The sequence below is a fragment of the Annulohypoxylon maeteangense genome (assembly GCF_022496945.1).
Source record: "Annulohypoxylon maeteangense strain CBS 123835 unplaced genomic scaffold GGS22scaffold_2, whole genome shotgun sequence".
NCBI lineage: Eukaryota > Fungi > Ascomycota > Sordariomycetes > Xylariales > Hypoxylaceae > Annulohypoxylon > Annulohypoxylon maeteangense.
Window position 1 is genome coordinate 579,747 of NW_025953249.1, and position 21,472 is coordinate 601,218.

Consider the following 21,472-nt stretch of genomic DNA (forward strand, 5'->3'; position numbering starts at 1 on the left):
CCCGCGACAAGTCAAACACGAATTACATTTTCCTTGAGTACCAAGCGTCGAATCTCTCGAGATACTCTTAAACTTAACTTAATTCCGAACTCGTCATTCACGCCCGATCCGCTCTACTCCCATTTTTCTACGAGGCGCATTCTTTCCTAAACAAGGAAGAAGAAAAATACGAAAAAGCTCGAAATTATCATTTCCTGTCGCCACGCCTATTTCGCGAACACGCCTTAAATCTTCATTCCGCCATTCTATCCAACACACCTTATCGTGACATGGTATTTTCTTAGTATTCGCGATCAGACGATCATACACTTTCGTCTGTTCTACAAAAAACACCGAATTTCCTTTTGTCTGCCGTGCTGTCCTTTGTGTGCATCTATGCCCGTATCTCGAGTCCGGACGTGTCAAACGTGCTGAACAACAACAATTATTTCTCGACTCGACGCGCCGCGCTCTTGATTTGCTATCTCCTCGACAACCACGAATGATCTTTCTACGAGACGACCTCTTCACGTTCAAACTTTTTAGGACCGGTTACAGTCACGTCGAACCCGGATTCGTCGTCATGCCATCCGGGCTTCTACGATAAACCGCCATCTCCTTTCATATACCTCACCGACAATCACCTCGTGGGGTGCATGTTAGATTATGACTGACAGGCCCCCATCCGTGCCGACGCAATCAGTGACTCCGAGTCAGACGGCCGTCCTCAGTCCCAAATCCACACCTGCTTGGCCTCACCATGTCTCTCACAAGACGCAGGCGCCGATCGAGGAAGAACCCTATACGATCAAGTGTATTTGTGACTTCACTGACGATGACGGGAACACTATATATTGCGAAACGTGCGATACATGGCAGCATATCGAATGTTACTACCCCAACACAATCGACGAAGCCTTACGAGAAGATTTCGCTCACTCCTGTACTGAATGCCAACCTCGACCAGTCGATCGCCAAGGCGCTCTTGAGCGACAGCGACTACGAAGGAGTAAACCCAATACGTCGGAAACGTCCGAGAGGAAAGTCAAACGACCTCCGACAAAGAATAATAAAAAGAAGACCAAACCAACAGACCTAATACCGAATGGCCACACCACTTCTGATTCGAACCCTAAACACACCCACGACCACACCTCCACTCACCAACACAAAAAGTCCAAAAGCACCCACCGTCCGAACCAATCCATCTCCTCGCAGAACCCGAAACGCAGTCCTTCCTATGGCCAAAAAGCTGGGAATCCCCATGGTCATCCACCCAGCCCTGCTACAACACCCCCAGATGTCCCACACGAGTTCGAGATGCAATACTCGAACGCTTTTTTAAATCTATACAAGGATGATCGTGATGTATCCATTGTCCAAACAAATTCCTTCGCTAGTCTTTCTATTTCAAATGTTTTATCATTATGGCTACGAGATGGCGACAGATTAAGAGCAGAAACAGGATGTTCTTTAAAGGATGTCTTTCGACCTTTACCATCCGACATCGATTCAATTAAGGCCTCCACCCGAGTAGAATCTAAGAAGGTTGCCGTTGGATCGGACGCTTTCGTACACTCACAACATCTGACAACTTCCGAAATAATTGCCAAGGACGTGCCATTAATAGAACTAAACGGTCAGATTGGGATACAAAAAGACTACTGCGAAGACCCAGAGAATCGCTGGCAGGAGTTGAGCTCTCCGCTCCCATTTGTATTCTTCCATCCGATGCTCCCTATTTATATCGATACTCGGAAGGAAGGCTCTCTCGCTCGTTATGTACGACGAAGTTGCAAACCAAATGCAGTGTTAGATACTTATTTATCCGATAGCTCCGAGTACCATTTTTGGCTTGTGAGCGATCGACGTATAGTACCTACGGAACAGATCACCATTCCGTGGGAGTTTAACCTTCAGAAGGATGTGGCACAAAGATGGGCACAGCTGCTGGGCCTTGGTGACGACGAAGCTGGCACACAACCACCTTACAACGAGGAAGAAATGGATACCTATCAGAATATCGCCTCGTGGGTTCATGCCATACTTACCGAATATGGTGGGTGTGCATGCGATTTGGCAGAAGGCTGTGCATTCACTCGATTTCATCGAAATTACATATTAAAACCTCAACAGCAATCGAAAGGGACCAAGGGCACCAAGAAGAAACCCCGAAAGACTAAGACGACTGCTATCTCACCGACAAGCACCGGCCACGCTACGAATAGCCGCGCCCCTAGTGAAGGTCACGGCGATGATGGGGTGGATAACGATTCCGGTTCGTCACGTAGTAAACCTGGGAGTCGGGATATGACTCCTGCGCCACGGCAAGGTTCTTTTGATCAATTAGGTGTATTGACAGAACTTACCGACAGAGACAAGCGAAAGGTTCAAATGGTTGAAGACACATTCCGTCGAATGGAGCAACAACAGCCTCCACGGAAGAAGAAACGAATTTCAGATGGCTCTAACAATCCCACTACAGCCGCGAAGCCCAAGCCGAGAGGTTCGTCTATTCATTCCACCGGAGTTCCCAATGGCGTACCTGAGCGTCGCTACGTCGATGCTGGTACCTCACGAAGTATGTCAGGCTCCCCATCCAGCGCAATATCGCCGAACACGGTCAGCCATTTCAAACATGAGCCCCGGAATGGCCCTATGCAGGATCCATCACGGCCTTCTTCACAAGGGCCACGTCCGGAATATCGTGACATGTCCGTTCAGACTGATCCAGTTGACGGGCAGTGGTTTAGCAGTCTTAGGCAGGCTCCGAAACCAAAACGACGAGTTGTGTCCCTCTCGAAGCGATTATTAGAATCGCGCCATCGTTTGCGAACAGATGAAGACCGTAGGAAAGTGGTTCATGCTGCCTCACCTACATCGGTTGTGTCCGCTTTGGTGAAAATGGATCTAGAATCTCCCACCACAGAGCATAGTCCAGGGCCAGCTGTCCCAGAAGTTACAAAACAAGATAAGCCATCACCGATACCAGCAGAGCCGACGACCGATACGCCCATGATCGACGCCCCTTCTACATCACCTATAGATACCAACCCCCCGTTAGTCGTGGTTCCGACGACAACTGTTCCGATCAAGAATAAGTCACCTGAATTACGCGTTCAAATGCCACCTGTTCCCGCTTTCAATAACTCTGTTTCGCCGAGCGTGACAACTCCGATGTCCGCAAGCGGAACTCTAACTCAATCGCCCTTCTCTACTACTAATATGCCTAGCCCCTTTACTCAAACGTCGGTGAACGGTGTCGCAGTTCAACCTAGTCCGGTCAAGAAGAAGCTCAGCTTGAGTGATTATACGAAAAGTCGGATGAACAAGGCAGCTGCGGCGAAGCCGGTGGGACCCTCGCTGAAGCCGCCAGCTACAGTTATGGAGGAGGCAAAGTCACCTACGTCAACGGATACAGTGATGCTGGATTCTTCGACCGCCGAGAAAAGCATCGACTAGATCGCAAATATGAGTGGAGTGTCAATGTTGTGATATATAGGCGGAACATCTAGTGTATGGTTCTGCTATCACGGTCGCTCCATAACCTTCCTATTCCGCAGTCGGGTATATCTCTCAACCACGTCCTGCTTAGAAACCGCCGTATGTGTTATTGTGATCTGGAGGTGGATGGGCATGAATGGGCATGGATGGGCAGCATCATTTTCTGCATTAGGCGTTGGGGAGGGTATTATCAAATGGGGTTACCGGGTGGTTCGTGACGGGGAATTGTCATGAGGGTTTTCGCAAAAGATATCGGTTTATTTCGCAATCGAAAGCTTCATATCGAATCGAACATTTTCACGTGGTCGGATGTGAGGGTTCTTATGTGGTTTGGCTTTGATTTGATTCGGGCTGGATTGGATGTTGACGACCGTGCCATCATTACGGCTACCCAAATATCTACTGTTTGACGGATACCGCGGCTCTCGAGGGACCACACAGTTCGTAATGGCCGAAGGGGAAAACGGAGTCCAAAAGGTTGTAGAGATTCGTATATCGTATGTGTACTACTACTAGAAGTCGATACCTATACTATGGTCGCGGGGTGTAGGGACCGGGGAAAGGAGGTGACGATGCCTACAGCTGCATGACTAGATGAGGGCCGCAGCCCGGAATCTGCGGGGATCCTGTTTATTACGGGACGATCAATACCAACCGAGCAATATTTGTTAAAGAACCACGCTGCACTTCCGTGCCTCCACTATACGGTGATGATGAACCTCTTTGCATTTGGGCTGGACTTGGGTTTGAGATTGATGTGCATATCTATCAGTATGTATGTCTGAGTCAGATATGTGTAAGTACTAGTATGATTTGCTGTGATCTGGATGACCCTCATCAGGCAATGAGAGAAGGCATTTTTATGCGATAGCCTGCTAGTCCATTATACATGCATAGGGACATCCGGATCAGTGGTTTCGGTATGGCGGTGTCGATACCCTTCAGGGATACATTGGATAGAATGGCGTCCCAAACGTGAGCCTGTGGCTAGACCCTAAATGTTGGATTTATGTGTGGTAATAATATGGCGTCTGCATACATTGTAGATGTCGGTAGGTGCCGAGGACCGGCCGTATTATCCGTGGTATCTCGGCCGACGGCTATTACTGTAGTTTTCCTGTACATATGTGGATTCTTCCATGTACATACAGTACGTACGAACTTACCTAATTTCTAGAATTTGCGAAGATATATCGTAATCCGAAACAACTTAATCTCACCACCGTCGTCTGATGGTTTGTTTTAACGGATATTGAGCACTGACTAGGTCGGTATGTATCAGGTTTAGAGAACCAAGTCTTGACTTATCATGTTCCGTCCAATTAAACCGGACTACGCGCAATCTACCCACGTATATTCCCATACGCAAGCGTGCCCGAACTCCGAGGCTTGAACTATACCGTACTTAGCAAAAAGAGTCGAGCCTCCCGCCACATGTTTCTACTTCTGGGGCGCAATAGCGCAGACTTCGCTAATCGGGAAATCGATGGTTTTGGTTTGTAAATCAGCGGCCTGATACAGATCAGGCCTCGCGTTTTATTGTGAAGTATTTCACTTATGTACATGAAGTAGCTAAAGCATCCCATGCCAGCTATGATTGCATATCTTTCTTTTATACAGCAACATTGGGTATCTCCGAAATTCCATTCCGGTCTAGCTCTCGATGCTAGACCGCGCTCGTAATATTTAAGTTATCCTCTCTAAAGATGAGGAGTGCTAGTCGGTGTCGGACGAAGAGGCCAAAGAGGCCAAGGAGTGCTTGCATGGCTGTGATTTCCACGGCTAATCGGTCCTCGCGCATCGGTCCTCGCCAGACTAACCAGAGATTGAGAATCGTGAAATTGCTCGTCTCTGCGATTCGGCCTTCTTCATCCTCCTTAAGGCGTAGTAGCTTGAACTGCGCCAACAATCGCAAGGCCTGGCCGATGATGGGGCGGGGCTGCTTGTCTGTCTCCCACTTCGTCACGCTGGGCTCGAGCAATCCGGTTCGCGCGTTAAAATGCGGCAGTCGGTGGCGTGGGCACGGGATCAGTCCGAATAGTTGAGGTGTGCTGTAGACGAAATTGAAGATCTGAGGTACCAGGAGTAGTATCAGGGTCTTCGAAAAATGGCCTAGGATACTAACCACCACGAACACCATTCCGGCGAAGTAACAGTATGTATCTCCGCAAAAGGCACGGGCGGGATACCAATTGTGGATGAGCAGTGCGAAGCTGACACCTAGAAAGGGGAGGAGGAAGTAGAGTGAGAACAGATGCGAATCGGTGGCGGGGTGGGGATACGGCGTCAGGAGGTAAAGGGCATCGTTGAATGCGAGAAGTAACGCGATGACGATGCTCTGACTAACTTCAATCCCATTGATTCCTGCCAGAATATTTATACTGTTGGGACTAAATATGGAAAAGGCCGACATATATCCATAGTAAAGAATGCCCAGGTCGAACAATTCGCGGCCGACGTAGGGCTGGAGGAAGGTTGGGAGTACAATCGAGGTGACTCCAAAGTCGATGAAGTATATAACGAGGAGGGGAATGGAGGCAAAGGCTGGGATGAAGAACTTGTGTCGCCAGCGAATATCGAAGAGGTCATCGCCAATGCCGAGGAGGGTAATCGATTGAAGGGATATAATCGCGGATAGGTAAGAAGCGAGCTGCGAACGATTAGCCTAACACCCGAGGAGCAGTCCTAGGACAGTGAAGGGTATCCTACTTTGCTATGGGGAAACTTGTGAAGCAGTCGCCCCTGCTGCACAAACTCGACGTTCATAACGACATCACGGTTTCCACCACCACTAGTAGCGACCACTATGTCCTTATAGAACGGGAACGGGATGAAGATGATGATAGTTAGAAGATACACGACGGCGCAAATACCTCCCATACATTCCGGAATGTAGTGGTTGTTGTTCACCTTGGACATGTCGCGACCCTTTAATCCGGCCTTCATGAAGGTACGGCCAAGCCATCGTATCATAGCATAAGTAGCGGCAAAAGCCAAGCTACTAAGAGCTAGAGATGCGATGAGTGGTTCACCCTCACCATCGAAGGTTCGTACGAGGACGGCTACGCAGGCTAAGGTAAGGCCAGTAAGGTATAAGGTCTCGGTGTTCGAGAGCTGGGCAGATTGAACGGTGATCGGCATCTTTGCGTCTTTGCGGCGTTCAATGCCTCAAGGCATCCCTCTTTTTGTTAAGTGAAGGGAATCGGCAGAAAAGCCCGTTGTCCGCCGATATTTCATCACATTGGAAAGGGTACTTAGGATGGTAGTGATGAAATGTGCGTCGTGGCCTTTAGTGGTGGGTGTCGTGGATGTTGACGAATAAGGCTGAACGATAAGATAACACGATATTAATTTCGGTGGATAGAAGGAATTGAAGCCACATTGGCGTATGAATACAGAAGTACCTAAGTACTGCTAGGTACTTCGCAGCTTCGTAATAAAAAAAATCTACGAAATCGGGTAGGGGTCATCGCGACTACCCATAACCAATCACATCCGATCACATGCTTGCAAGACAGCCTAAGAAAGCTTCAATTATGGGTCTTGGCGTCAGTGCTGGCAGGTCCCCTGGCCCCCTAACGGATTACGTACAGTGGTCGCCACCAGTTTATGCACCCGCACATGGAACATCTGGGGCAATAACGAGATATTATAGTTTGCTACTAATTTAAGAATTGATCTCAAAATTCGACCAGCTGATCTCAAACAGGAAGTACCTGTACCTTTACTCGACTATTTGGGAGAGTTGAGTTAGTGAAACCGCGTCGATGTTTCCCCCTTTTGTTTACGTACGAGAGCTATGGTGCTCTAAATCTCTTTTGCCTTGGTAATCGGTTCGGCAATCTCTCAACTTCCAATCTTCTTGTCGAAATAGTATCCAGGCAACCTAATCTGGACTTATACATATATCACACTGCATCTTGATGGACTTCTTACATCATGATATAAAGATGGTTCTTAAAGCTATATTTGGTGTTTGCTCATTCGCTTTTCTTGTAGCACTGGAGGTCTGTGGCTCAGCATTGCAAACAGCAAGACAAGGTGATGTGCTAGAATCCGGACTCTCATTTGTGAACTCTAACTCAACCTACGGAATCCCCGAGAATTGCATTAGTGTTCTCAATTCAAGGAGACTAGATTCCTTGACGAAAGCAACTGAACAGCTCACACACAAATGAGGTCAGCTCCTTGGGTCTAGTAAGTGTCCCAGGATTGTTCTCCTCTGGCAATCTTATAGCTATTGGAATAGTCAGCAAGTAGAGGTCGGGGAAAGGCATCATTTAGAATGCCGTCCCGATCCCTCATGTTAGCAACTTTGGGGTTCCGAGAAGCTTTTCACATAGACTCAAGACTCTCAGATGATAACCTAGTTATGTCTCAAGACGGCACCATAACCCCAAGCCGTTCCTTCTTATCTTAATCTCATGTCCTTCTTACTCCCTAAACTAAATCCTTAAGTAATAATGTGTCTACTTAATAGCTATAATGCTTTGGTTGAATTGGCTTGTTTCCCTACCTAACCTACGGCGCGCCACTAACAATAGGTCAACTCCTGCTGCCATGGCAAGGGATATCGAAAACGGCTCGGGGAACAATACCGGGTCACCTTCAGCCTCGAACGAGAGAAAATCTGACTCATCAAAGGCTGAAGATGGTCAGAATGGTGGGAACCGTACTATAAAATCAACCGAGACTCCAAAACAAGATGAAAATCAAAGTCGTTCACCAAAGTCCGGAAGTGAAGCAGACCTAATTATCCATAGTTACAGACCAGATGAAGGACGCGGCGATTCACCCAACCCTAGGAATGGAACAGACGGTAGTAGCCGGACCTCGAGAGTCGACGAGGAAGAAAAAGCAGATACACCTGTTAATTCGGGTCGACCGAAAAGTTCGGTGCGACCTTCATTGGATGTCGTCCGCTTTTCTTTTATCCTAGACCGAGACCAAATACAGTCAGTTTATTCCACTGGAAGACTCATCCTAGACAGAGAGCAAATGAAACAGGTCCGCTCTACGAGCGCTCTGGCGAGAGAGGCAGAAGAGATAAACGAAAGACCGTCTACTAGGAAAGCGGATGGAATCCCAGCTACAATCCTTCCGCTTTCCGATCTTGATAACGCCGTCGTTGGATGGGATAGTCAAGATGACCCTACGATGCCCTTGAATTTCTCCGCGGCTCGGAAATGGGTGATCGTTTGGTCTCTAGCCGCAATCACCTTCATGTCTCCCTTCTCATCTTCAGTCCTAGCTCCTGCCATATCATATATCAACCACGATTTTCACAACACAAATCCGCCTGTGGGTCCATTCCCAGTCAGCATTTATCTCCTCGGCTACGCCACAGGCCCCTTATTTTTAGCGCCTCTTTCTGAGATATTCGGCCGCGCAGGCATACTCACCTTTTCCAACATATTCTTCTGCGTATGGCACATAGGATGTGCCCTATCTCCAAGCCTCGGTTTCCTCGTGGCATTTCGGTTCGCGGCTGGTATTGGTGGTAGCGGTTGCATGACCTTGGGAGGTGCTATCATCGGCGATCTTTTTCCTATTGAGAAGCGCGGCGTAGCTCTCTCGATATGGGCATTGGGTCCTCTCGTTGGTCCGACGGTAGGCCCTTTGATAGGGGCCTTCATCGCTGGTTCTATCGGCTGGCGTTGGTCATTCTGGGTTGTTCTGGCCCCTTCAGCTGTCATCACCGTGATCCTGGCTATCTTCCTGCCCGAAACGAACCATAAGGTTCTCATGCAACGAAAGGCGAAAATATTAGGCAGGGAGTTGGATCGAACAGATCTGAGGACATGCTACGAAGCCAATGAATCGCGAAAGGTGTCTCAGCTCAGTATCCTCACTATCGGCATGTTGCGGCCGCTGAAGATGCTTATTTTCGCACCTATGATTCTCATTCAATCTTTATACGTCTCCTTCATCTACGGATCCGTCTATTTGATGTACAACTCCATTCCTCCAACCTTCGAGACACGGTATGGCTGGGGTACTGGTGTTTCTGGCTTAGTCTTTATTTCCATCGGCCTTGGCTATATGGCCGGTCTCTGGGCTTTCTCTATGTTGTCGGATAGGACAGTGGTGCGTCTGACAAATGCGAATGGCGGCGCATTCAACCCGGAATTTCGGTTAACAATCATGATATGGTACTCTTTTCTCTGTCCGCTTGCCTTTTTCTGGTACGGATGGTCAGCTCAGGCGAAGACCCACTGGATTATACCGATCATGGGCCTGTTCCCGCTTGGATTTGGTGTAATTGGCGTCTTCATGCCTACCCAAGCTTACATTATCGACGCCTACCCTTCGTATGCCGCGTCTGGAATTGCCGCTTTCACTGTCTTGCGTAGCGTGATCGCCGCGTTTCTGCCCATATGCGGACCGGCGCTATTCGGTAATCTCGGGGTCGGGTGGGGAAGCTCGGTGCTTGGCTTTGTCGGGCTGGCTATGATTCCTATTCCCATCATTATCTTCAAATTCGGCGCAAGACTAAGGGAGAGATACCCAGTAAGACTCTGAGGCGCTTACCTGTACGTAATAATTTCGTGTATCTATGTGTATAACTCACGGGCGGAAAAAGGGGTAATATATCGCAACCTGGATTGAAATGCAAATGAGGCGTAAAATTTCCTAAATACCTAATATTCACTTATGAATAAAATAAAGCTTCATGCCACATTGTTTGAACGATGTCGATTAAGCATCGTGTTGTTGTCAAGAGACTGCTATGATTCCCAACCAAGCCTCACGATACCCGGAGTTTTCCTTTCTCCGCATGTACCCTAACATTTGCTTTTGTCTTGGCCTAAACCACCTACGCGCGCACACATATATCTCAACAAATCTCTCCCCTCTTATACAAAACCAGACTCATTTTCTCGACCATTTTCTCATCATGGGATAGTACCGTATCTTGCCTCCGCCTCCCTCTCCTCTCGGATCAAGCCGAGCCGCTCTTGAACCCTTTCAGCGGCTTCATTCTTCTGTAGCTTCGCACGGAATAGCCGGCCCTGGATAATGACATACACAGTCAGCGCCAGGCCAAGAATTGTTCCACCCACTGCCATCACAGCATTGATTAGCGTTGGGTCGTCTTCCAGCGGACCATGGGTCAACGCGTCAAGCCCAGATTGGACGAAGTTGACCAGACCTGATAGACAAGTTATGGTACCGTAGATCCGGCCAAAGGTCGCAAAACCGAAGATCTTGGTTGTGAAATCGCTCACGGCGCTATAGTACAGCGGCCGGAACAGCACGAACGCCACCACTGTCGCGTACCCGGCCCATAGCTGCGGCAAGCAGTTCAGCACACCGATCAGCACTATAAACAGCGTTATCACAGCGCTCGCAGTAGCCACGCTCAGGTTATTAAGAAGTAGCCCGATAAACGGCGTAGCGAAAACACCGCCCACGGGCAACGCAACGTCGAAGAAGTGATTTATATCCTCGGCCAACATGTCCGAGTGTAGCAGGTACCGGTACTGCGACCGCACAGTCGCTATGAAGTAATTCATCCGCAACATCTGCAGCACCGTAAGCAGCAGCAGCAACACAAACCACGGCGTCAGCATCTGTCGGTGCGCCGGCACCCCATGCAGCACACCCCAGATCCCACTCGCCGCGTGCCGTTCCTCCTCCACCTGCACCCGGTCCTCCCGCTGCGCCTCAGACCCGACGAGTTCCTCAATCTGCTCCAGCTTCGAGAGCCGCCGCTCCGCGCGCGCGCTGCGAACGCGTCGTATCGCCAGCGGACTGCGCAGCTCCTCGTCTGAATCGTGCACGTCCCGCGTCGCGTCCAGGACTTTCTCGATCTTCCGCTCTAGCTCCGGGGTGGAATGGTATGCGCGCGGGGGCATAAGCGCTATCTCCCCTACAAGCAATAATACGCCTACAACAGCGTACCCGAAAAAGAACCGCGCGGGCGCGAACGTGCGACCTGAAGCTTCCCACGCGAGCCGGTAGAACAGGAAGATAGCGGCGGACCCGTCGAAAGCGCCGGTGATCACCGCGACTATGATGCCGGAGTACTTCGGGAACGCGTTCGCGAGCTGGAAGCTGGGTACGAAGAGGAAGGTTCCGCCGAGGCTGAGAAGGATGTTGGCGATGATGTACCCGTCGAATTCGGGGATTTGGAAGGCGAGACCCATGAGGATACATCCGGTGATCATGAACAGCCCGGAGATGAGGTAGCACAGGCGACGCCCGTAGCGGTCGAGAGACCACCCGGCGAGGAGGGAGGAGGTGTTGGTTGCGATGGAGGCGGCGATGAAGAACAGGTTTAGACGCATGTCTTGGGCTGGGCAGGGGTGTTGGGTGGGGGTCGTGGAGGGGGACGAGGGGGGGCAGGCGGAGCTGTATACGCCTTCGGCGATTAGGATGGGCTTTAGTGAGGCGAAGCCGTAGACTATGCCTGCGGCGAACCAGCAGGCGATTATTGCGAATCCGACCTGGGCTGGTGATGGTTTAGCTATTGTCTTCGTTATGGGGATATGGTCGTGCGCTTATGGCCGTGTATAGTGTCTGGGTTTCTTACCAGCTCTCTTGGTAGCCGAAACCTTGTAGGCTGCGGTGTTAGGCAGGGCAGCCTCAGGAGAGACGATAGTGGCGGCGCCGTCGCCTGGTGGAAAGACATCGTAGCTGAGGGTTCGCCATAGGATCTCCTCTGTTCCGTCTTCCTCGTCCTCTGGGGGCACGCGATCGATACCTTCGTTTGCGGTGACGTGCTGGGCGAGAGACATCACGCGTTCACTAGTCGTTCAAGGTGGTCCTACACTAATACTCGATTGTTTGACGGTGACAATCTGATAAGCTTGGTCTCTACGAAGTTTCCATGCCCCCGCAAACCTGTTGGGCGAGTTCAACCCCATGTTCGCATTGCCCCCAAATCCTGCCGTGCGTCCTAGAATATTGGGGAATGGGGAAGATATGTGTACGAAATCATGTTGGAGTGTTGACGTCAAGGGGTCCACGTGGGAGACGGGTCTGGATTTCGGAGCTAGGACCAATAAGAATGCGCGATGAGACGTATTGGGACGATTTCCGTTTTTGGAATTGCAAGATCCCTGTGTGAGTTTATTCGGAGACCTTGCTTGGAGGGGAAAAACGAATTGGCCAATTGTCACGCCAAGATGGTGAATGAGCGAATTTCCACATATTTCGAGTTTGCTGGGGATAGCTCCGTGTACGGCCGGGCCCCTTCTCGCCCGAGTCCAGCTTATCTGCCCGGGTCAACCGTAACCCCGTTTCTCAACCAGATTGTCGGGACGGGATCGACGAAAGGTATATCTTTTCGGGTCTAGATGTGAATAGTAGACTAGTCCGAATTTTAGAGATATTTGACGGAACGGGAAGGTCCTTTTTCTCCACCGCGTGGTAGTGGACTCCATTCTCCATATATGCGAGGGAAAATGTGCTGGAGTAACGCGGTCACGCATACACAAGTGTTTGCGCTCGGAGTTTCGGCACTGTCGACGTCGGAGACTGTTTCGGGATGTGATGATATATCGTGGGCTTTCAGCATAAACTGCTAGCTCGGAAAAGTCACGATGTTTGTATCCGATCAGTGTAAGTTAGGTGAAATCCCAGGATTGCTTGCTCTGTTCTCCCTCCCTTTTCTTTTGATTGCATGGAAATACCCAGTCGCCGTACCCATCATGGCTAGTAGCCTATGTAGATACCAAGTTGTCACAGCATAGTGACTGTAGCGGCTCCGTATTGGAACTGAAGTAGGGCTCGAACCAAATTTAGGCGAAAAACTACCTGCTTTGAGGTAAATGCCCAGAATCTCGGTAAATCAAGTAGGGATATATACTTGACGACTAGATGTATTGATATACTATTTACCCCGGATCTTCTTCCAGGGAAATATACACGTCTTCCGAAGAGATTTATGGTATAATCTCATATCTCACTACCGGCGTTATGAACGGGGCACGACGCGGATATCCGGACGTGCCAAATAATGGGCCACAGACGAACAATATTATATGGGCTTTCACTGCCGTCGCAACAGCTTTCCTCGGCCTCCGTATGATCTGTAAATACAGGAGACATAGTCACATTTGGAGTGACGATTGGTTCCTGGTGGCATCCTGGGTGAGTTGGATGGGGGTATGAGTGCGTGCATTGATTGCGAAAATAGTATTTTGGATAGGCACTCAATCCGGTCACTGAGCTTACTCTTTTTTCTCCCCAGGTACTCCTCGTCATTTCGTGCATTCTCGTCAGCATCAGTATAACCGATGGCTTCGGAAAACACGATAGAGACATCAACCCGGAAGTTCTTAGCGATCTCGGATTACGTAGCGTCGTCGTGGGTTCTCTGTACACGATCAGCTCAGCGTGGAGTAAAACTTCGTTCGCAATCTCGCTGCTTCGACTTGCGACGTCACGCATGCGTATCTTGATCTGGTCTATCATAGTCTCCATGAACGTGTTCTTGCACATGTCTGCTGTGTTGACCTGGGCTTCTTGCCGACCTATTGAAAAATTATGGAAGCATACCCCTGAAGGAGAGTGCTGGCCACCGGAGATCATCATGCCAACGGGTATATTTTTCAACGGTACGTCTTCCCATTTCATGCGTGTTGGAGCTAGTTGTCCCTTGGCAAATAGCAATATCCGCAAGACGCGGTTTCTAAGTGCCGTTTTAGCGTATTCCGGCTTCGCGGATTTGGTTCTCGTTCTCCTGTCCTGGAGTATCGTGATGAAATTGCGGATAGACTTCAAAGAAAAGATAGGCGTTGGTATTGCCATGAGCATGGGACTATTGTAAGTATCGTTAATTTGAAAACATCCTAGAGCATGTCGTGGACAGGAGATCTGACATACAATAGTGCTGGCGGCGCGGCAATTTTCAAGACGATCGAATTAACCGCCATTGACGAACGTGATTTCAATTGTGAGTACTCGCCCTCTATGAAGGTTCCTTTGTCAATAAAGCTATCGTGAGGGAAGAGAAATTCATTGACGGCCGATTCACACGATTGTGACTGCAGACCAGGGTTCTAAGTTGATAGTCCGCAACGTAGCGGAAATCGCAACTACCATAATCGCTGCCTCCATTCCGGTCCTACGCACTCTTGTTTGTAACCTAGCTTGGAACCGTGGTAATGGTGCTGCAACAGGTCGTAGATATTTTCGATCTGTTCTACGTAGAGATAACAGAACGGCAAATGTCGAGGCTGGTATGATTAGAATGGAAACAATGAGCGGAAGTGCCGGCGTTTCTTCTGCCACGAGTGGCTCGAGGAAGTTAGGGTCGAGAGGAGAAAGTGGCCGAATAACTTAGCTGGCGACGAAAGCTTTCCTCATTCTATTAGACATGTTGGGATTTATATGGTGGATAATAGGTACTAATGCGGACCGAAAGTTATGTAAAGATCAAGGACATTTTTAAACAGGAATGGATAACATGGTAAACATCCAGAATCTCGGATTGGCTTTCTTGTCTTCGGTTTCGGTTTAGACTGGGATCCTGTTCAGTGTAATGTCTAAGTCAAGGTAGTTGCGGTTCGGTGATTAAACGAATCTGGGTTACCTAGGTACCTACTAGGTAACTACCTGGGTACCTAAGTACCTACCTAAGAGGTATTGGAACTGTCATGAGGGAACTTATTGAATCACCTTGTATGGCACTTCACGATAATGTCCCAGGAGCTTACTTTCGAAATAGGCAAGTATTTAAGTATCTAGTATTAACTAGAGACTTTTAGTTTTATGGAGTAGAAATGGCAACAACGAGGTCAGTGATAGCTTCATGCGTAAAGAATAGATCTAAAAAGATGACCAAGATGGTAGAAAGAAAACATCTGAATAAAGTACCTAGGTACCTAGTAGGTACTTGACTTGAAAGAAGCCTGATCTAGTACATGTGATAAGAAAGTATTAAGAGGAAGGAGTGTATTAGACAGAAAGTTAGTGATCGTAGGTGGTGAAGACCGCTAGGCATCATTGTAGGTTGGGGGTACCAGGTACCTAGGTACCTATACCTGATAGCCACGATCATCTCAAATAGGGGCACGCCACGAGCCAATGAAAACGTCAGATTTCTCACATTTTAGGTAATTACCTAACGAAATTCGAAAAAATAAAATAAAATTTAATTATTTTACTATGAGTATTAATATATTAGTCTAGTTTAGGGCTTGCGAATGATATAGGCCTTAAGTTACTGGATTTTACGTGTCTTTATGTAAAGTCTTCACCGGATCCTGGCAGGTACAAAGTACCTGATATTTCGTCGAGTCCGCTTATAAAGTGGACCCGCTTACCTTTAGGGGTAGTTGGGATAAGCTACAGCGCTATAATCTATAATTTATAGCGCACCCCGGTCTAAGGATAGTGAGTATTACCACTTACAATACGTACCTAGGTACCTACCGGGGTGCATTCGAGTTCAACTGGAAGCTACAACCTACTGTTTTCCAACAAAGGGGGATGGATGTTCCGGGCTTGTCTTCGTCGTGACTACTAGGTAATTGCTTCAATAGGCATGTATAACTAGGGTTAATCACAATATATGTTGTTCTTGTTTCACTGGGACTTTCGGGTTTCTATTAAGTAGATAGTCCTCGTGGAATATTCTCAAGAATACCCAAGACTCTACCTAGTAGGCATGACCCAGTCGGGGCCAGGTGTATGGAGTTGTATGTCCTTATGTGGCGATTAATCGGGATGATAAGATCTCGTGTTTGCTATGACCTACGCCTCTTGCGTTGGACAAGGTGCCATTCCTGCTCGGAATGGTTGATGGGCTCTGGTTGTGAAGTCGTGGAGAGGTCGTTTGTGGTGCTGATCAAGATTAGCATGTAGAAAATAAATAAAAGGTGCTACTGTATCCATACCTCTCAGATCTATTTTCATCACACTCTAGAAGTTCAGACTTATGTCTCGATAAAACAGTATAAGCATGCTCAAGTATTGTGATGAAGTGCTTATGAGATGCCGTAGACTTCTGCGTCGATAGGTTACTTGAGTGAAAGAATTCGTTGCATACTTTTCGCCCATCGATAGCTTTATGGAGAGCAGTTTGTATGTCCTCAGGAATTGTGCATATTTCATCTCGACAGCTTGAAACTATGTCGATTTGTGCTGCGATGTCCCTGGTTGTGATTTTCCCAGTCGCGTTTGGCTTCCAACCACAGGACAAGGCAGCTCTTTCGAGCCAATGCTTGAATTTCGCGGTATCACGCTTTAGGCTTGTGTGCTGGTGTCTGGCCTCTTGAATAGGCGTCGATGACATGGTATTGATAGATAAGCACAAGAGTGTGACGACGTGGTTGTGTGGAAGCGTCTGTGGTAAAGTAAAAGTCGAGAAAGAAAAAAGTTTGAAATAGGTGAAGTTTTTTATGTAACTGCTTGGGTAGGTATTTGCTGTATTTCGCAGGTGGACAATGTGGTGTGGAAGCTCAGCTACCCAGATTCGGCAGAAAATATGTACGGTTGTGCATGATTTCCGAGTCGATTTCTAAATGCATATATAGGATATAAGTGATTAAGTATTCCTTATATGTAGGAAAACCGATCATATTTCTACTATCATTCGGATATCCTTCTTAACTCCTTTTAAATTTCCAGGAGAAATTGATATTTCTAGTTGGTGGAAGTAGCAATGAAAAAGATTTGAAAATATTTTCCTCATCGACTCTTAGCTAGTAGGTACTCAGACTAGCTTTCAAGCGAAATATATATTTAAAATCTTTGTATACCTAAGATATTCTTCAACCTTTTCAAGATCACTCGCCTTTACATCGTGTTTCTGGTACCCGAAAGTCGTAATCCTGCGATCTTCAAAGGGCAGAGGACACGGCGTCTCCAACATAATCTCGTAATAAACTGGCAGAACTATTACTCGTGTGTCTATGGGGTCTTCACCAATAGGGATGGACACCCACATACACTTACTTCGAGGGCAGTAGTAACAATAAGCTACAACACTACCCGTGTCCCTAGGTATTGTATAGAACACCCAACACCCTACGCGGTGCTGCGGATTCGAGTTCAATTACATGGATGCTACAACAACTGTCCCCGAGTTTTCTAACCCGGAGAGGGGGAAGCTCTGGATATGATCAGTACGGGTAAAGATGGTTCCATTCTCAAGAATAGCACTGGGTATTATTATCCATGTATACCTAGTAGGTAGGTAGGTAGCGATCATTGTCCAGATCGAGAGATTTGTATTGAGATCTTCGAAGAACAGTAATAGCCCGTTCTAGGATGGCGATGAAGCGTTTGTGCGGTTTTGTTGACATTTATGTTGATATATTCGCCGCTTGGAAGAGCTTCGCCCATTCTTTTCTTTCCTTGACTGCATTATACAGGGCCGTATGAATATTATCGGACATGAAGCATTCTGGGTCCTGCGTCTACACCACAGAGTGGTGTTTCGGTAAAATAATGTCTGCGTGACCCAGAAGGTCTAAGGCCGTAGGGATTTGGTCGCGTATCTTTCGAATTTCGTGGGAAGGCGGCTTCGGACAATTGCCTGGGTAGTAGGTTGCTTTGAAGGTCTCGGTATCGTCTTCTATTGTTTTCTAGGTGAATTAATATAAATTAGCACACGGGAGTTTATGAGTTGTGGTTTATAAAATGGCAACGGCAAGGTAGGTGTGTAAAGTTAATACTTATTCGCGTTTGGCTCTGGACTTTTTATATTTGACCACCGTCCATCTATCATCTAAATCGCTATTAGATGTGTTAGGTGAGTTGGCCGGTAGGTTTGGTGTTGTAGCCAATGTTGAACTAATCATGTAAGTTAGTAGGTACGTAAAAAGAAATTTTGTTACTAGTTTGGTAGGTATATTAGAAGTTTGGAAATAGTAGACTCGTACCAAGTGTTCTGATCGTCCTTTAATAATATGGCAACAGCATGTTCAAGGATTGAAATGAAGTGGTTGTGATAATTGACCGATTTTTTCCTCATCAGTTTGGTTGTCTCAAATACTTGAACAGATTGCTTTCTCGTGTCGGTTGTTTCAACAAGGGCTTGACAAACGTGCTTGGGTAACACATATCTCTTATCTTCTGACCCTGCGACGAGGTTGATCTGTGCCTTGATATCAGCCGTCGGGGTATGATCGTCTTGAACCTTCGTCGAACCACATTGTGCGGCTGCCATGAACAACCATGATTTGAAAATTCTTGTTCTCCGAGTATACTGCACGTGGTGTGATTGGGCTCCTTTAAAGGTTAGTTGGTGCTGTTATGCCTAGTAGCGGTATTTGTAGGTTGGATTGTCGTATGAAATGTGGAACGATGTGTAAAAATTGTGTGTGGCGAGACTTTTTGTTGAAGGAGAATATGTACATTTTGGAAGGTGTGGTTAAAACTAGTAGGTAGGTGGAAGCTTGGGCAGCATATTTAGAACAGGGGGGAGAATCGAAGTCGTATTCCGGTACTTAGATCAATCACTACGTACGGGTGTTCCGTATAAATACAGAGAGGTTGTGTGTGCCTGCCTACGGTAGGTAAGGAACGCTGATTTTTTCGTGGTGACACCCACCGCGATGCGACAGGGGGCCCAAACAGGAGCAACGAGTCTCTAGCAGACCGGCTGACTGCCATGTATCTTATTAGAAGAGCAAAGTCCTCTATATTTCCAGCTTCATAAACCCGCACATTGTTACCGAGCGCCATTTTCAGCCGCGAGCTAAAGTGATTTCAACTAGATTCCTAATAGATACCTAAGTTGGTAGATCTAGAGCTGTCCGTCGCCACGAGAATACCTACCGAAGGGCTACGTGTTAAGGTACATACCATCTACATTTCTACTAGAATAGGTATTGAAATTACTGTTAGTACCCCTTAAAATTTGCTCTAGTCCATCTGAGCTTTATGATGTCTAATCCATTGCTCGATTCGTCATTAGGAGGTCCACAGGGGTTACTGAACATCACCTACGCTGTATCCATCCTATGAATAATCTGAATTCGAACGTAAAAGCACAGCAACCGTAACACTGGCAAAGACCTTGAATTCTTGTACTTGTACGGATGAACCATTTTTCTATTCGTTGGAGAAGCGCGAATAATTCGTACCCAGAAATCGCCAAACTCTTTCCTTCAAACTGGGGCGTAAGATTCCTCCTAGAGGCGCGAAGAGTTCGTGGTGAATGTCTGCGAAGTTCCCGCTGGTTCCTAGGTATATTTCCTCGTTGGCTACCTTGGATGCCATTTCTGCGAAGAAACAGGGCTTGCTAACTGCATAAGTAGGTCTATAGAATTCGATCGAATTTTGTGAAGTTTGGTCGGTATTTTTATGATCGTAGCTCTAACTTGAATTCGCGTCTTCCGAACTAGTAGTCGTTGGTAGTAGGTTGTCGTTATGGGTTGCTGTCTTCTTTCTAGGTGCTTCATCGATTGAAGTTGGTATGGTATGGATAGGGGGTTCTTGGATGTATGTTTTTTCTTAAATCGAACGGATAGGAGTGACAAGCGCGATGCTGTGCGATTTCGAGAGGTTTGCCATTTCTGTATTGTGTATTTCAGCCATAAATGTCCGTATGTAAGCGTTTAAGTCATGGAAATCAAGGGTTAGAAGTACTGACCTAGGCTCGCGTAATCCGGAGAAGTTCTAACCTCAAAAGCCTTGCTGTCGCGGAAAGGCAATCTCTGCTTTCCTAGGGACAATCAGTAGAGTTTTGCTATGGAAGGTTTGTAGCGTTCGAAGAGGTTGATATCCATTTCGACCATTGATGGCGTCACATAACATATTATTTTTCCGTATTCAGGTATGCAGAGTTTTAGGGAGATGGGATGGGATCGACTTGTTTCAATAAGTATGTTTCGTGGTAGTAGTCGACCCTGTAGCTCTCCATACACGATCGAAGTTATCCTCGTTGTGCCAATGTTGAAATTCGTCGATATTAAGTTTCGAATATACGTGTAGGAGATGCTAGAGACGCGTGGTGATGAGTTGCGACGGTGGCGATTGATCGGGGGACGAAGGCTTTGTGATACATGGGAAGATCGAAATGCAAAATCAAAAAAGAAAAATCGAGTTAGTAATAAGGAGGGTATGTAGGTAGCGCAGTCATTGGAAGATGAAGTAAAGTGTCCCGTGTCCGGACGTATGTGAGATCTTCCAAGTTCTCAGCAGCACTTATTAGGTAGTGAAGGACTGGATATTCCAACCTGCAGACAGGGGTAAGGCGTCTCTGGTTTTGACCATGATCATACATCGACCTCCAGACCCGCTTTAAACCGTACTTTCCCGTACTCAAGACTGTTATCGCAAGATTCCTCTCCTACAGGATCTAGAGACAGCATAATATCTATGTCTAGATAACACGCTTCAAGGGCGGGGAGCTCAATCTGTTGATTGAACATGAACACAAGTCCTTCTTTGCGGCGGCAGTTTACGATGATACAAGTGAGACATATTGGACAATGGGTATTCTGAGGGTTCTTGACTTGAATTAAGTTACGATTCAGTGCCCGACTCTAGGTACCTCTCAAGAAATGATTCCTACATGGTCCCCCATCGACCTAATAATACAGAAGTTATAAAGGACTAGGTATGATGTAATGTCTAAGTAGAAACGTGGCCGGGCATCTACTAGATATCTACCTAGTTAGGTACTAGATGGGTACCTACCTAAATAATTGAACCGTTTAATTCGGAATCCTTTCCGCCCTTAAAATAATCGTGCCTACTAGACTATGGAGAGGACCATTTCAATTAGACGTTATCCTATCGTAGCTAGGTACCTACTAGGTAGGTAAACTATCATTTATTATTATATGTTTTGTAGTTACTAGTAGAATACCGAGTAGAGTTTATGATCTACGTGTCCTATTAAAACCCGATGCCAGAAGGCATTTGCGAATAGATGGTGTTGATTTGTTGATACCTAGGTAGGTATTCAAATATTCAAATTATTATAAATGAGATAAATTGCACCTATAATTTATAACTTATAGTTAAAGATAATTTAAGTTGATATATATCTCCATGCTATGTACCATGTATTTATTCCTGGACA

At 47.1% G+C, this 21,472-nt stretch overlaps 6 protein-coding genes across 6 annotated transcripts; 3 read left to right on the forward strand and 3 right to left on the reverse strand.

Moving 5' to 3' along the window:
* The first annotated feature begins 197 nt into the window (after nt 1–197).
* On the forward strand, nt 198–3,577 carry GGS22DRAFT_62455 (uncharacterized protein). The gene has a single exon (XM_047967584.1). It carries the CDS (start codon nt 646–648, stop codon nt 3,439–3,441), a length of 2,796 nt encoding a protein of 931 aa, XP_047822545.1. The 5' UTR covers nt 198–645; the 3' UTR covers nt 3,442–3,577.
* Nucleotides 3,578–4,973: 1,396 nt separating this feature from the next.
* GGS22DRAFT_152210 (glycosyl transferase family 4-domain-containing protein) lies at nt 4,974–6,974 on the reverse strand. The gene is made up of 2 exons (XM_047959639.1): nt 6,193–6,974; nt 4,974–6,133 (listed from the first exon to the last, which is right to left on the reverse strand). Exons 1-2 carry the CDS (start codon nt 6,622–6,624, stop codon nt 5,150–5,152), a joined length of 1,416 nt encoding a protein of 471 aa, XP_047822546.1. The 5' UTR covers nt 6,625–6,974; the 3' UTR covers nt 4,974–5,149.
* Nucleotides 6,975–8,257: 1,283 nt separating this feature from the next.
* GGS22DRAFT_196590 (MFS general substrate transporter) lies at nt 8,258–10,020 on the forward strand (the record flags this gene model as incomplete). The annotated part of the gene is made up of 2 exons (XM_047965853.1): nt 8,258–8,302; nt 8,491–10,020. 2 exons carry the CDS (start codon nt 8,258–8,260, stop codon nt 10,003–10,005), a joined length of 1,560 nt encoding a protein of 519 aa, XP_047822547.1. The 3' UTR covers nt 10,006–10,020.
* A 114-nt stretch (nt 10,021–10,134) lies between these two features.
* Nucleotides 10,135–11,792, reverse strand: GGS22DRAFT_152212 (major facilitator superfamily domain-containing protein). Its single transcript, XM_047959640.1, has one exon. It carries the CDS (start codon nt 11,772–11,774, stop codon nt 10,380–10,382), a length of 1,395 nt encoding a protein of 464 aa, XP_047822548.1. The 5' UTR covers nt 11,775–11,792; the 3' UTR covers nt 10,135–10,379.
* A 1,615-nt stretch (nt 11,793–13,407) lies between these two features.
* Nucleotides 13,408–14,803, forward strand: GGS22DRAFT_196596 (uncharacterized protein; the record flags this gene model as incomplete). The annotated part of the gene is made up of 4 exons (XM_047965854.1): nt 13,408–13,581; nt 13,682–14,256; nt 14,322–14,386; nt 14,484–14,803. 4 exons carry the CDS (start codon nt 13,408–13,410, stop codon nt 14,774–14,776), a joined length of 1,107 nt encoding a protein of 368 aa, XP_047822549.1. The 3' UTR covers nt 14,777–14,803.
* Nucleotides 14,804–16,181: 1,378 nt separating this feature from the next.
* On the reverse strand, nt 16,182–16,729 carry GGS22DRAFT_184294 (uncharacterized protein; the record flags this gene model as incomplete). The annotated part of the gene is made up of 2 exons (XM_047964172.1): nt 16,182–16,278; nt 16,332–16,729. 2 exons carry the CDS (start codon nt 16,727–16,729, stop codon nt 16,182–16,184), a joined length of 495 nt encoding a protein of 164 aa, XP_047822550.1.
* Nucleotides 16,730–21,472: the final 4,743 nt, after the last annotated feature.